The 12,879-nt window shown below is 48.5% G+C and overlaps 1 protein-coding gene across 1 annotated transcript; it reads right to left on the reverse strand.

The window, feature by feature from the left end:
* Window positions 1-9,844: 9,844 nt before the first annotated feature.
* On the reverse strand, window positions 9,845-11,569 carry LOC147958025 (uncharacterized). Its single transcript, XM_087537018.1, has 2 exons — window positions 10,207-11,569; window positions 9,845-9,971 (listed from the first exon to the last, which is right to left on the reverse strand). Exons 1-2 carry the CDS (start codon window positions 11,567-11,569, stop codon window positions 9,931-9,933), a joined length of 1,404 nt encoding a protein of 467 aa, XP_087393144.1. The 3' UTR covers window positions 9,845-9,930.
* Window positions 11,570-12,879: the final 1,310 nt, after the last annotated feature.

Here is a 12,879-nt window from a genome sequence, read left to right on the forward strand (position 1 = left end):
CAGCAAGGATGATTGTGGTAAACTAAAAAGCAAAGACTCAAATCATACAAGACGCTCGAAGCAAAACACATATCATGTGGTGAATAAATATATAGCTCCAAGTAAAGTTACCGATAGAAGTAGACGAAAAGAGGGGATGCCTTCCAGGGCATCCCCAAGCTTTGGATTTTAGGTGTCCTTAGATTATATTGGGGGTGCCATGGGCATACCCAAGCTTAGGCTCTTGCCACTCCTCGTTCCATAATCCATCAAATCTTTACCCAAAACTTGAAAACTTCACAACACAAAACTTAAAGTAGAAAATCTCGTGAGCTCCGTTAGCGAAAGAAAACAAAAGACCACTTCAAGGTACTGTAATGAACTCATTTTTTATTTATATTGGTGTTAAACCTACTGTATTCCAACTTCTCTATGGTTTATAAACTATTTTACTAGCCATGGATTCATCAAAATAAGCAATCAACACACGAAAAACAGAATCTGTCAAAAACAGAACAGTCTGTAGTAATCTTTAGCTAGCGCAAGATATGGAACACCAAAAATTCTAAAATAAATTTCTGGACGTGAGGAATTTATCTATTAATCATCTTAAAAAAGAATTAACTAAATATCACTTTCCAAATAAAAATGGCAGCAGTTCTCGTGAGCGCTAAAGTTTCTGTTTTTTACAGCAAGATATCAAGACTTTCCCCATGTCTTCCCAACGGTTCTACTTGGCACAAACACTAATTAAACACAAAAAACACAACCTAAAAAGAGGCTATATAAATTATTTATTACTAAACAGGAGCAAAAAAGCAAGGAATAAAAACAAAATTGGGTTGCCTCCCAACAAGCGCTATCATTTAACGCCCCTAGCTAGGCATAAAAAGCAAGGATAGATCTAGGTATTGCCATCTTTGGTAGGCAATCCATAAGTGGCTCTCATAATAGATTCATAAGGTAATTTAATTTATTTCTAGGAAAGTGTTCCATGCATTTCCTTAACGGAAATTGGAATCTAATATTTCCTTCCTTCATATCAATAATTGCACCAATCGTTCTAAGGAAAGGTCTACCAAGAATAATAGGACATGAAGGATTGCAATCTATGTCAAGAACAATAAAATCTATGGGAACATAATTCCTATTTGCAACAATAAGAACATCATTAATTCTTCCCATAGGTTTCTTAGTAGTGGAATCTCCAAGGTGCAAGTTCAGAGAGCAATCATCAAAATCACGGAAACCTAACAAATCACACAAAGTCTTTGGAATCATGGAAACACCAGCACCCAAATCACATAAATCATAGAACTCATGATATTTAATCTTAATTTTAATAGTTGGTTCCCACTCATCATAAAGTTTTCTAGGGATAGAAACTTCCAATTCAAGTTTTTCTTCATAAGATTGCATCAAGGCATCAACGATATGTTTAGTGAACGCTTTATTTTGACTATAAGCGTGAGGAGAATTTAGCACGGATTGCAACAAGGAAATACAATAAATCAAAGAGCAATTTTCATAATTAAATTCTTTGAAATCCAAAATAGTGGGTTTAGCAACATCTAGGGTTTTAATTTCTTCGATCCCACTTTCATTAATTTTAGCATCAAGATCTAAAAACTCCGAATTTTTGGAACGCCTTCTAGGTAAAGGTGGATCATATTCAGTCCCATCATTATTAAGATTCATATTACAAAATAAAGATTTAATAGGGGACACATCAATAACTTTTAGATCTTCATCTTTATTTTCATAGGGACTAGAAGAACACACTATTATAAAGGCATCTTTCTTAGCACGCATCCTAGCGGTTCTTTCTTTGCACTCATCAATGGAAATTCTCATGGCTTTGAGAGACTCATTGATATCATGCTTAGGTGGAATAGATCTAAGTTTCAAAGAATCAATATCAATAGAAATTCTATCAACGTTCCTAGCCAACTCATCAATCTTAAGCAATTTTTCTTCAATCAAAGCATTGAAATTCTTTTGCGAAGTAATAAAGTCTTTAATATTAGATTCAAAATCAGAGGGCATCTTATTATAATTTCCATAAGAATTGTTGTAGGAATTACCATAATTATTAGAGGGATTACTAGGATAAGGCCTAGGATTAAAATTTCCTCTATACGTGTTGTTACCAAAATTGTTCCTACCAACAAAATTCACATCCATAGATTCATTATTATTCTCAATCAAAGTAGAAAAGGGCATATCATTAGGATCAGAAGAAACACTTTGACTAGGAAATGATTTCATAAGTTCATCAATCTTTCCACTCAAAACATTAATTTCCTCTATCGCATGCACCTTTTTATTAGTAGATCTTTCAGTATGCCATTGAGAATAATTAACCATAATATTATCTAGGAGTTTAGTAGCTTCTCCTAAAGTGATTTCCATAAAAGTGCCTCCCGCGGCCGAATCTAAAAGATTTCTAGAAGCAAAATTCAATCCGGCATAAAAATTTTGTATAATCATCCACAAATTCAAACCATGAGTAGGGCAATTACGTATCATTAATTTCATCCTCTCCCAAGCTTGTGCAACATGTTCATGATCAAGTTGCTTAAAATTCATAATATTGTTTCTAAGGGAGATGATCTCAGCGGGAGGAAAATACTTAGAGATAAAAGCATCTTTGCACTTATTCCATGAATCAATACTATTTTTAGGCAAAGAAAAAAACCAAGCTTTAGCACGATCTCTAAGCGAAAAAGGAAATAGTTTCAATTTAACAATATCGCTATCCACATCTTTATTCTTTTGGATATCACACAAATCAACGAAGCTATTTAGATGGGTAATGGCATCTGCACTAGGAAGGCCGAAAAACGGATCTTTCATGACAAGATTCAGCAAGGCAGCATTGATTTCACAAGATTCAACATCGGTAAGAGGAGCAGTCAGAGTGCTAATAAAATCATTGTTGTTGGTATTGGTAAAGTCACACAATTTAGTGTTATCTTGAGCCATCGTGACAAGCAAGCAATCCAACACACAAGCAAACAAAAAGCAAGTGGGCAAAAAGAGATAGAGAAAGAGAGGGAGGATAGAGAGAGAGGGCAAATAAAACGGCAAGGGTGAAGTGGGGGAGAGGAAAACGAGAGGCAAATGGCAAATAATGTAATGCGGAAGATAAGGATTGTGATGGGTACTTGGTATATTGACTTTTGCATAGAATCCCCGGCAACGGCGCCAGAAATGGCTCGTTGTCGGGAGTCAAATCTTGACTTGCGCGAACCTCCCCGGCAACGGTGCCAGAAATCCTTCTTGCTACCTCTTGAGCACTGCGTTGGTTTTCCCCGAAGAGGAAGGGATGATGCAGCAAAGTGGCATAAGTATTTCCCTCAGTTTTTGAGAACCAAGGTATCGATCTAGTAGGAGGCTACGCGCGAGTCCCTCATACCTGCACAAAACAAATAAATCCTCGCAAGCAACGTGATAAGGGGTTGTCTATCCCTACACGGCCACTTACGAGAGTGAGATCTGATAGATATGATAAGATAATATTTTTGGTATTTTTGTGAAAAAGATGCAAAGTAAAATAAAAGAAAAGGAAATAACTAAGTATTGGAAGATTAATATGATGAAGATAGACCCGGGGGTCATAGGTTTCACCAGTGGCTTCTCTCAAGAGCATAGGTATTTTACGATGGGTGAACGAATTACTGTTGAGCAATTAACAGAATTGAGCATAGTTATGAGAATATCTAGGTATGATCATGTACGTAGGCATCATGTCCGAGACAAGTAGACCGACTCCTGCCTGCATCTACTACTATTACTCCACTCATCGACCGCTATCCAGCATGCATCTAGAGTAGTAAGTTCATGAAAACAGAGTAACGCCTTAAGCAAGATGACATGATGTAGAGGGATAAACTCATGCAATATGATGAAAACCCAATCTTGTTATCCTCGATGGCAACAATACAATACGTGCCTTGCTGCCCCTACTATCATTGGGAAAGGACACCGCAAGATTGAACCCAAAGCTAAGCACTTCTCCAATTGCAAGAAAGATCAATCTAGTAGGCCAAACCAAACTGATAATTCGAAGAGACTTGCAAAGATAACCAATCATACATAAAAGAATTCAGAGAAGATTCAAATATTGTTCATAGATAGACTTGATCATAAACCCAGAATTCATCGGTCTCAACAAACACACCGCAAAAAGAAGATTACATCGAATAGATCTCCACAAGAGAGGGGGAGAACATTGTATTAAGATCCAAAAAGAGAGAAGAAGCCATCTAGCTAATAACTATGGACCCGTAGGTCTGAGGTGAACTACTCACACTTCATCGGAGGGGCTATGGTGTTGATGTAGAAGCCCTTCGTGACGGATACCCCCTCCGACGGAGCACCGGAACAGGCCCCAAGATGGGATCTCGTGGATACAGAAAGTTGCGGCGGTGGAATTAGGGTTTTGGCTCCGTATCTGGTCGTTTGGGGGTACGTAGGTATATATGGGAGGAAGGAGTACGTCGGTGGAGCAACAGGGGGCCCACGAGGGTGGAGGGCGCGCCTGGGGGGGGGGGGAGGCGCGCCCCCTACCTCGTGGCCTCCTCCTTTGTTTCTTGACGTAGGGTCCAAGTCTCCTAGATCATGTTCGGTGAGAAAATCACGTTCCCGAAGATTTCATTCCGTTTGGACTCCGTTTGATATTCCTTTTCTTCGAAACCCTAAAATAAGGAAAAAACAGCAATTCTGGGCTGGGCCTCCGGTTAATAGGTTAGTCCCAAAAATAATATAAAAGTGGATAATAAAGCCCAATAATGTCCAAAACAGTAGATAATATAGCATGGAGCAATCAAAAATTATAGATACGTTGGAGACGTATCAGATTGTCGGAGAGGTATCTCTGGGCCCACTCGGTAATGCACATCACTATAAGCCTTGCAAGCATTGTAACTAATGAGTTAGTTGCGGGATGATGCATTACAGAACGAGTAACGAGACTTGCCGGTAACGAGATTGAACTAGGTATTGAGATACCGACGATCGAATCTCGGGCAAGTAACATACCGATGACAAAGGGAACAAGGTATGTTGTTATGCGGTTTGACCGATAAAGATCTTCGTAGAATATGTAGGAGCCAATATGAGCATCCAGGTTCCGCAATTGGTTATTGACCGGAGACGTGTCTCGATCATGTCTACATAGTTCTCGAACCCGTAGGGCCGCATGCTTAAAGTTTGGTGACGATCGGTATTATGAGTTTATGTGATTTGATGTACCGACGATAGTTCGGAGTCCCGTATGAGGTCGGGGACATGACAAGGAGTCTCGAAATGGTCGAGACGTAAAGATCAATATATTGGACGACTATATTCGGACATCGGAAAGGTTCCGAGTGATTAGGGTATTTTTCGGAGTATCCAGGGAGTTACGGGAATACGGGAGTACATATGGGCCTCAGTGGGCTTTAAGGGAAAAAGAGGAGAAGCCACGAGGGCAGGCAGCGCGCCCCCCATGGGCCTAGTCCGAATTGGACTAGGGGAGGGGCTGCGCCCCCTCTTTCCTTCTCCCCCCCTCTCCTTCCTTTCCCCTCCTAGTAGGACTAGGAAAGGAGAAATCCTACTCCTACTAGGAGGAGGATTCGTCCCTCCTTTGGTGCGCCTAGAGAGGCCGGCCGGCCTCCCCTTGCTCCTTTATATACGGGGGCAGGGGGCACCCCCCAAGACACACAAGTTGATAATTTGATCCCTTAGTCGTGTGCGGTGCCCCCCTCCATCATAATCCACCTCGATCATATCGTAGCGGTGCTTAGGCGAAGCCCTGCGTCGGTAGCAATCATCATCACCGTCAACACACCGTCGTGCTGACGAAACTCTCCCGTGAAGCTCTGCTGGATCGGAGTTCGTGGGACGTCATCGAGCTGAACGTGTGCTGAACTCGGAGGTGCCGTGCGTTCGGTACTTGGATCGGTCGGATCGTGAAGACGTACGACTGCATCAACCGCGTTGTGCTAACGCTTCCGCTTTTGGTCTACGAGGGTACGTAGACACACTCTCCTCTCTCGTTGCTATGCATCACAATGATTCTGTGTGTGCGCGTAGGAATTTTTTGAAATTACTACGTTTCCCAACACATTCTCCCGTTGAAACCACCTGGATAGACCGTCTGAGATGCCCGCACATGGGGCGCAACGATGTCGTATATGGACGGGGCCACATCTTGGACCGTAAATCCTGAGAGCCATCGGTCCTCCCAAAAGTTGGTGTTCATGCCATTGCCAAGCACTATTTTTGCCGCAGCCCTGAAGAGCTGTCTTGATTGCTCTGAGACCTCAATTTGGAATTCAGCCCATGGTCGGGAATGGTCTGTACGTTGGAGCCACAACCATCAGGCTTGAATGGCAACATTCAGCCACCAGAGATTGGGAAGACCCAGGCCTCCCGCCCACTTGGGCATGCACACGGCCTCCCATGCCACTCTGCATTGTCCGTCGTTTGCGCTGTCTCAAGCACACCAAAGAAAGCCTCTACAGATTTTCGCCATGGCCGTGAGTACTTCTTGGGGGATGTCGAGCGCCATCATGGCATGTACCGGGGTGGCACATAGGACCAATTTTATTAGGAGTAAGCGGCCACTCTTTGGCATGGAGGATGCTCTCCAGGTTGGCAGCTTCCGCGCGATACAGTCCACAAGTCCCATGAGCTGAGCCGATGTTTGTTTCCTTATCGTTAGTAGGAGGCCAAGGTGTTGGAATATAGAGTTGAGCTCAAAACACAAATTGTGTTCCTCCCAATCGGGGCAGTACATAATATAGGAGTACAGAGGGAGGAAGAGAGGTACACACACCTACGCACACGCTAACTAATCCTAACTACTGATCCTGCTTTCACGTAGTGGATTAGGCCGGTGCTGCATGGTGAGGTGGGTCGGTGCTGCATGGCGCATGCATAGGCGGCAGCGCACATGGCTCCTGAAGAGTAGCTCCAAGCTGGTATGCAATGTGTAGTCTAACAGCCCCCGGCAGTGTCAACGTGGGCTTGCCTAATGTTGAGACTGGACCGGAACTGACTGAAAGTAGCAGTAGGCAGCCCCTTCGTGAAGATGTCCGCATACTGGGAAGTTGTAGGAACATGAAGGACACGAACTTCGCCCAAGGAAACTTTGTCACGAACGAAATGGATGTCGATCTCAATGTGTTTCGTCCGTCGATGCTGCACGGGGTTAGCAGACATATAGACAGCAGAAACATTGTCACAATAAACCACCGTAGACTTGGCGATGGGCTGATGAAGTTCCTGCAATAACTGACGCAACCAAGCCGTCTCGTGAACGACATGGGCAACGGCCCGGTACTCCGCCTCAGCGCTAGACCTGGAAACAGTAAGTTGTCGCTTCGACGACCAAGATATCAAATTATCCCCAAGAAAAACGCAAAAACCGGAGGTAGAGCGTCGCGTGTCGGGGCAACCGGCCCAGTCGGCGTCGGAATATGCTAGGAGTGTGGAAGGCGAAGATGGGTAAATGTGGAGGCCAAAATCTAGGGTGCCTTTGAGATAACGAAGTATTCGTTTGACAAGGTTGTAGTGAGAAGTACGTGGAGCATGCATGAAGAGACAGGCTTGCTGAACGGCGTACGACAAGTCGGGACGCGTGATAGTAATGTACTGCAGGGCACCGGTCAGGCTGCGATAGAGAGTAGGATTATCGAGGAGTTCCCCATCAGAGATGGAGAGCTTGGCACCCGAGTCGATAAGAGTGCGAATAGGATGATAGTCGGACATACCGGCGCGCTCAATAATGTCCAAAGCATACTGGCGCTGAGAGAGATGGAGGCCGGCGGGCGAGTGAGTGACAGCGATGCCAAGGAAGTGAGACAGAGTGCCTAGATCGGTCATGGAGAATTCACGACTAAGAAGGGAAATGATATAAGTAAGAAAAGAAGAGGACGAGGCGGTGAGAATAATATCGTCGACATAGAGAAGGAGATAGGCAGTGTGGCTTGTTGACTTGTAAATGAATAGCGAGGTATCACGTTTAGAAGCAACAAATCCAATGGAGGTAGCATAGGCGGCGAAGCAAGTGAACCACGCGCGCGGGGCTTGTTTAAGGCCGTAGAGAGGCTTTTTAAGAAGGCAGACATGGGACGGAGTGGCGGGATCTTCAAAACCGAGCGGCTGCTGGCAGTAAATGGTTTCAGTAAGATGCCCGTGAAGGAAAGCATTCTTAACGTCGAGCTGATGAATGGGCCACGAGTGAGATGTAGCGAGAGAGAGAACGACCCGAATGGTGCTAGGTTTGACGACCGGCGAGAAGGTCTCGTCGTAGTCAATACCCTCGGTCTGAGAGAAACCGCGAACAACCCAACGTGCCTTGTAACGGGCGAGGGTGCCGTCAGAGTTGTATTTGTGTCGAAAAACCCACTTCCCACTAATAACTGGAGCCGTGGAGGGTCGAGGGACAAGTGACCAAGTCTCATTTTGGAGGAGAGCTTGGTACTCGTCACTCATGGCACTGGCCCAACAAGGATCGGCAAGAGCAGCGCGATAGCTGTGGGGAAGGGGAGAGACACGCGAGAGATCAGCCAGGAAATTGAGCCGACAAGACGGCAGCTGGAAGCCCGACTTAGCACGAGTACGCATGTTATGAGGGTTAGCAGGGGGCGCGACGGCAATGGCATGGCGCGGGAGAGGCCGAGGGGTGGTGGGGCTACCGGAGGAAGTATAGGCCGAGGGAGTAGAGGTCGAGCTGCTGGAGGTGGTGTGTGGGGACGCCGGGGTGATGGAGGCGGGCTGGCCGGGCGAAATGACTGATGTGCAAGCGTTTCGTTCCGGCTGAACGTTTGCTATGGGAATGGGGCTCCCAGGCGAAACAGCCCGTAGGGCAGAAGTGTGGTCTGGCGAAGCGGCTGCTGGGGCAGTGTGGGTTCCGACCGGGGGTGCGAACACGGCTGGGCTGGTGAGCGGGAAAGCAGGCGTGAAGATGGGGTCGGCGGCTATGGACGGATGCGAAATATCAAGCGCTGAGGTGGCCTCCGGAGTGCAAGAGAAAGGGAAGACGAATTCGTCGAAGGTGACGTGGCGCGAGGTGTAGACGCGTTGGGTGGACAGGTCTAGGCATCGGTAACCTTTGTGATCCGCGGGATAACCAATGAAGACGCAAGGAAGAGAGCGAGCAGCAAGCTTATTCGACGCAGTGGCCTCCGTGTTAGGATAGCATAGGCATACGAAGACGCGGAGGTGGGAGTAAGTGGGGGGGCCTGGTGGAGTGTTTCGTGTGGTGTGGCGAGGGAGAGGGTTTTAGTAGGGCGGAGGTTGAGGAGCAAGGTGGCAGTGGCAAGAGCGTCGGCCCAATAGCGTGGCGGCATGGATGCTTGGAGCAAGAGGGTGCGCACGACGTCGTTAGTCGAACGAATGGCACGTTCAGCTTTTTCATTCTCAGAAGAAGTGTATGGGCAGGAAAAACGCATCACTATACCGAAGGGAAGGAGGAAATCCCTGTTTTGAGCACTATCAAACTCACGTCCGTTGTCGCACTGGAGGGTCCGGATGGTCCGACCAAAATGCGTGCGAACGTAGGCATGAAAGTGACCAAAAATGGCAGGTACATCAGATTTTTGTTTGAGAGGAAAAGTCCATCGATAACATGTAAAATCATCAATTATCAAGAGATAGTACTTGGCTCCGGAAACACTAGACAAAGGTGCTGTCCAAAGATCACAATGTAAGAGATCAAAAGCAGCAGTAGTGTGACTAGTCGAGGAGGTAAATGGTAGACGAACATGTTTTCCGGTTTGACAAGCATGGCATAAGCGCCCAACCACTGCAGGTTTATTACAATGTTCTAAAGATTTATTGGAACGGAAAGTAGCATCGCCGGGATGACCCAAAAGCCGGTGCCAGAGGTCGGTGAGGCGTGAGACGGTGAGGGCGAGAGCAGCGGGTGCGGCTGGAGGGAGGACGTCGTACAACTCGCCTTTATTGTTGCACCGAAGAAGTTCCGCCTTGGTTGCAAAGTCCTTCACAGAAAGGCCATACGGGTCAAATTCCACGGAACAATTGTTGTCAGTGGTTAAGCGACGTACATATAGAAGATCTTTGACTAGATCGGGAGCAACCAGAACATTATTTAGATAGAGAGGCCGGTTAGGGTTAGGAAGATAAGCAGAACCGACATGGCTAATACGCATGGGACTACCGTTGCCAACAAAACCGGGGGATAATGAGATACAGGGGCGACGGAGGACAACTTACCGGGATCGGTCACGAGGTGAGTGGAGGCGCCGGAGTCCGCAACCCAGCCGCCACTAGGCGACTGCAGCGAGAGGTTGTGCAGGGCGCCCATCAGCGCCGCGTGATCAACGCCATGAGCGTCGGAGCTGGACGCCGCTGGAGGGTGGTACTGTTGCTGCTGGGGAGGCGCCGGCAAGAACGGCTGCTGGTGGAAGGCCGCCGGCTGATGCATGAAGGGCGGCGGCTGGTGCAGCTGCATCGGAAGCCCCGGGTAGAACAAGTACGACTGCTGCTGCGGGGGGCCGCCGAAGGCGGCATGGGCCTGTGGCGGCCGTGGGCCGAGGATGCCGGGCGCCGAGCGGGGTGGAGGAGGCAGGGCCATGGGGTAGGCATAGACCTGCCCCGTCCATGGCGGGGGTGAAGTGGCGGCGCCTTGATATCCGCCGTTGTTGGTGTAGCGACGACGTTTGTTGTGCCCCTGGTTGGGTGATGGAGAAGACGGTTTGCCGCCGCCGAGAATGAGGGCGGGCGGCCGAGCCTGACCGCCGGAGGCCACACCTGAGGGCGCGGGCGACGGGCCCCGCTGCTGGACAGCGAGGGCGCTGTGATGGGTGGAGCCGGCGAAGTTGTTGCCGATCTCATCGTGCAGAAGCATGCCGACGGCGACGTCAAAAGGAACGGGAGTTGGGGACTTCTCTATAATCTTGGCGATGGTATGATGACGATCTTTGTTGACGCCGCGGAGGAGTTGGATGACCAACTCGTCATCATCCAGAGTCTTGCCGGCGTCGCGCAGCACGTCGGAGATGGACTTGAGGCGAGCGCAGAAAATGGAGATGGAGGAGTCCCCTTGGCGAGTTTCGGAGAGCTCCGTCTGGAGCTGGAAACACCGCGCCCGACGGTTGTTGACGAAGAGAGCCTCGACTGAGGCCCAGGTCTGGGTGGCGGTGGCCTCCCGGTCGAGCATGAAGGCGGCGAGCTCCATCACCATCGCGCCGAGGAACCACCACTTCACCGCCTTGTTGACGATGTTCCAGCACGCGTCACCGGCGTGGTCAGCGAAGTCTGGCGCGATCCAATAGGCGATATCGTACTGATCGATGACGTCCAGCATCATCCCCCGCCATACAGTGTAATTGACGCCGTTCATGGCGAGGCGGACGGGGAGATTGATGTGAGCGTTCTGGACACACATGGCATGCATGTACGCGGGCGTCGTGTAGAAGGCGGGTGGTGGCGCCGTCTGGAAAGGGAGAGGCGCGGTAGTGACACTCAGAGATGGGTTTGGCAGGGGAGAGGTAGCGGGAGGAGAGAGAGGGGAGGAGGTAGCCGGAGAGGAGACGGCGGCCGCGGCGGCGGCCGCGGCGTCGACCTCGGTGGCCATGGCGGAAGCGTAGATTGGATCAAACTGATACCATGTTGGAATATAGAGTTGAGCTCAAAACACAGATTGTATTCCTCCCAATCGGGGGGCAGTACATAATATAGGAGTACAGAGGGAGGAAGAGAGGTACACACACCTACGCACACGCTAACTAATCCTAACTACTGATCCTGCTTTCACGTAGTGGATTAGGCCGGTGCTGCATGGTGAGGTGGGTCGGTGCTGCATGGTGCATGCATAGGCGGCAGCGCACATGGCTCGTGAAGAGTAGCTCCAAGCTGGTATGCAACGTGTAGTCTAACACAAGGTATTTGCAGGGATATATACGAACCCATCGGACATCCCATGATTTCCTCCACCCTTCCCATTGTTTCTGTACTGTAGCGGATTGGCATTGCCATGCTCTTAGATAAGTTTACCACAAGTTCCGATGCCTCTCCGAAGCTTCGAAGGATCCACGCACTAGCCCAGAGATCCGCATCGTTTGGTTTGATAAAGAGCATGACGTCGTCAGCGAACATTGAGAGCCGTCGTTGCATCCTTAATCTTGCCAGCGGCGCAAGGATAGCATGGGATGCCGCCAGCTCGATCATTTTGTGGAGCGGCTCCATAGCTAAGATGAATAGCATCGGTGAGAGGGGTGCTCCTTGCCTCACATCCCTGGCATTGTATATGGGCCTGCCGGGATGCCCGTTCACCATTATCCGCGTAGATGAGGTACCCAAGAGTCCACAAACCTACGCTATCCATTTCGCGCCAAAGCCCATCGTCCGTAGGACCTCAAGGAGAAAAGGCCATTGGACCGTGTCGAACGCCTTCGTGATGTCAAGTTTGAGCATCACCGTGGGTTCCCGAAGGGCATGAAGCCGGCGTGCCATGCATTGGACTAACATGAAGTTGTCATGGATCGATCGTCCTCTGATGAAAGCGCTCTGGTGATTTCCCACAAGCGTGGGTAGCTCGGTAGCCATCCTAACGGCCATTGCCTTGTCAAAGATCTTTATTGCCCCGTGCATGAGGCTGACCGGTCGGAAGTCTTTTAGATCCACCGCACCATCGATCTTGGGAAGGAGGGTGACAATGGCTTTGTTAATCTCCGGCAGCCTGCACATGTCATCTTGGTGGAAAAGGTCTATGGCGCGCATGATGTCATCTTTGATTATGGGCCAGCAGGAAGCATAGAATGTACCGGTGAAGCCGTCCGGCCCCGGCGCCTTGTCCATGGGTATATACTTGATTACTTTCTTGATCTCCTCCTCCGTAAAAGACTCCTCAAGGTGTTATAGGTCTCTACTAGCTATACCCGTGCG

The sequence above is a fragment of the Triticum urartu genome, chromosome 7A (assembly GCF_056163025.1).
Source record: "Triticum urartu cultivar PI428250 chromosome 7A, HENAU_Tu73, whole genome shotgun sequence".
NCBI classification, from domain to species: domain Eukaryota; kingdom Viridiplantae; phylum Streptophyta; class Magnoliopsida; order Poales; family Poaceae; genus Triticum; species Triticum urartu.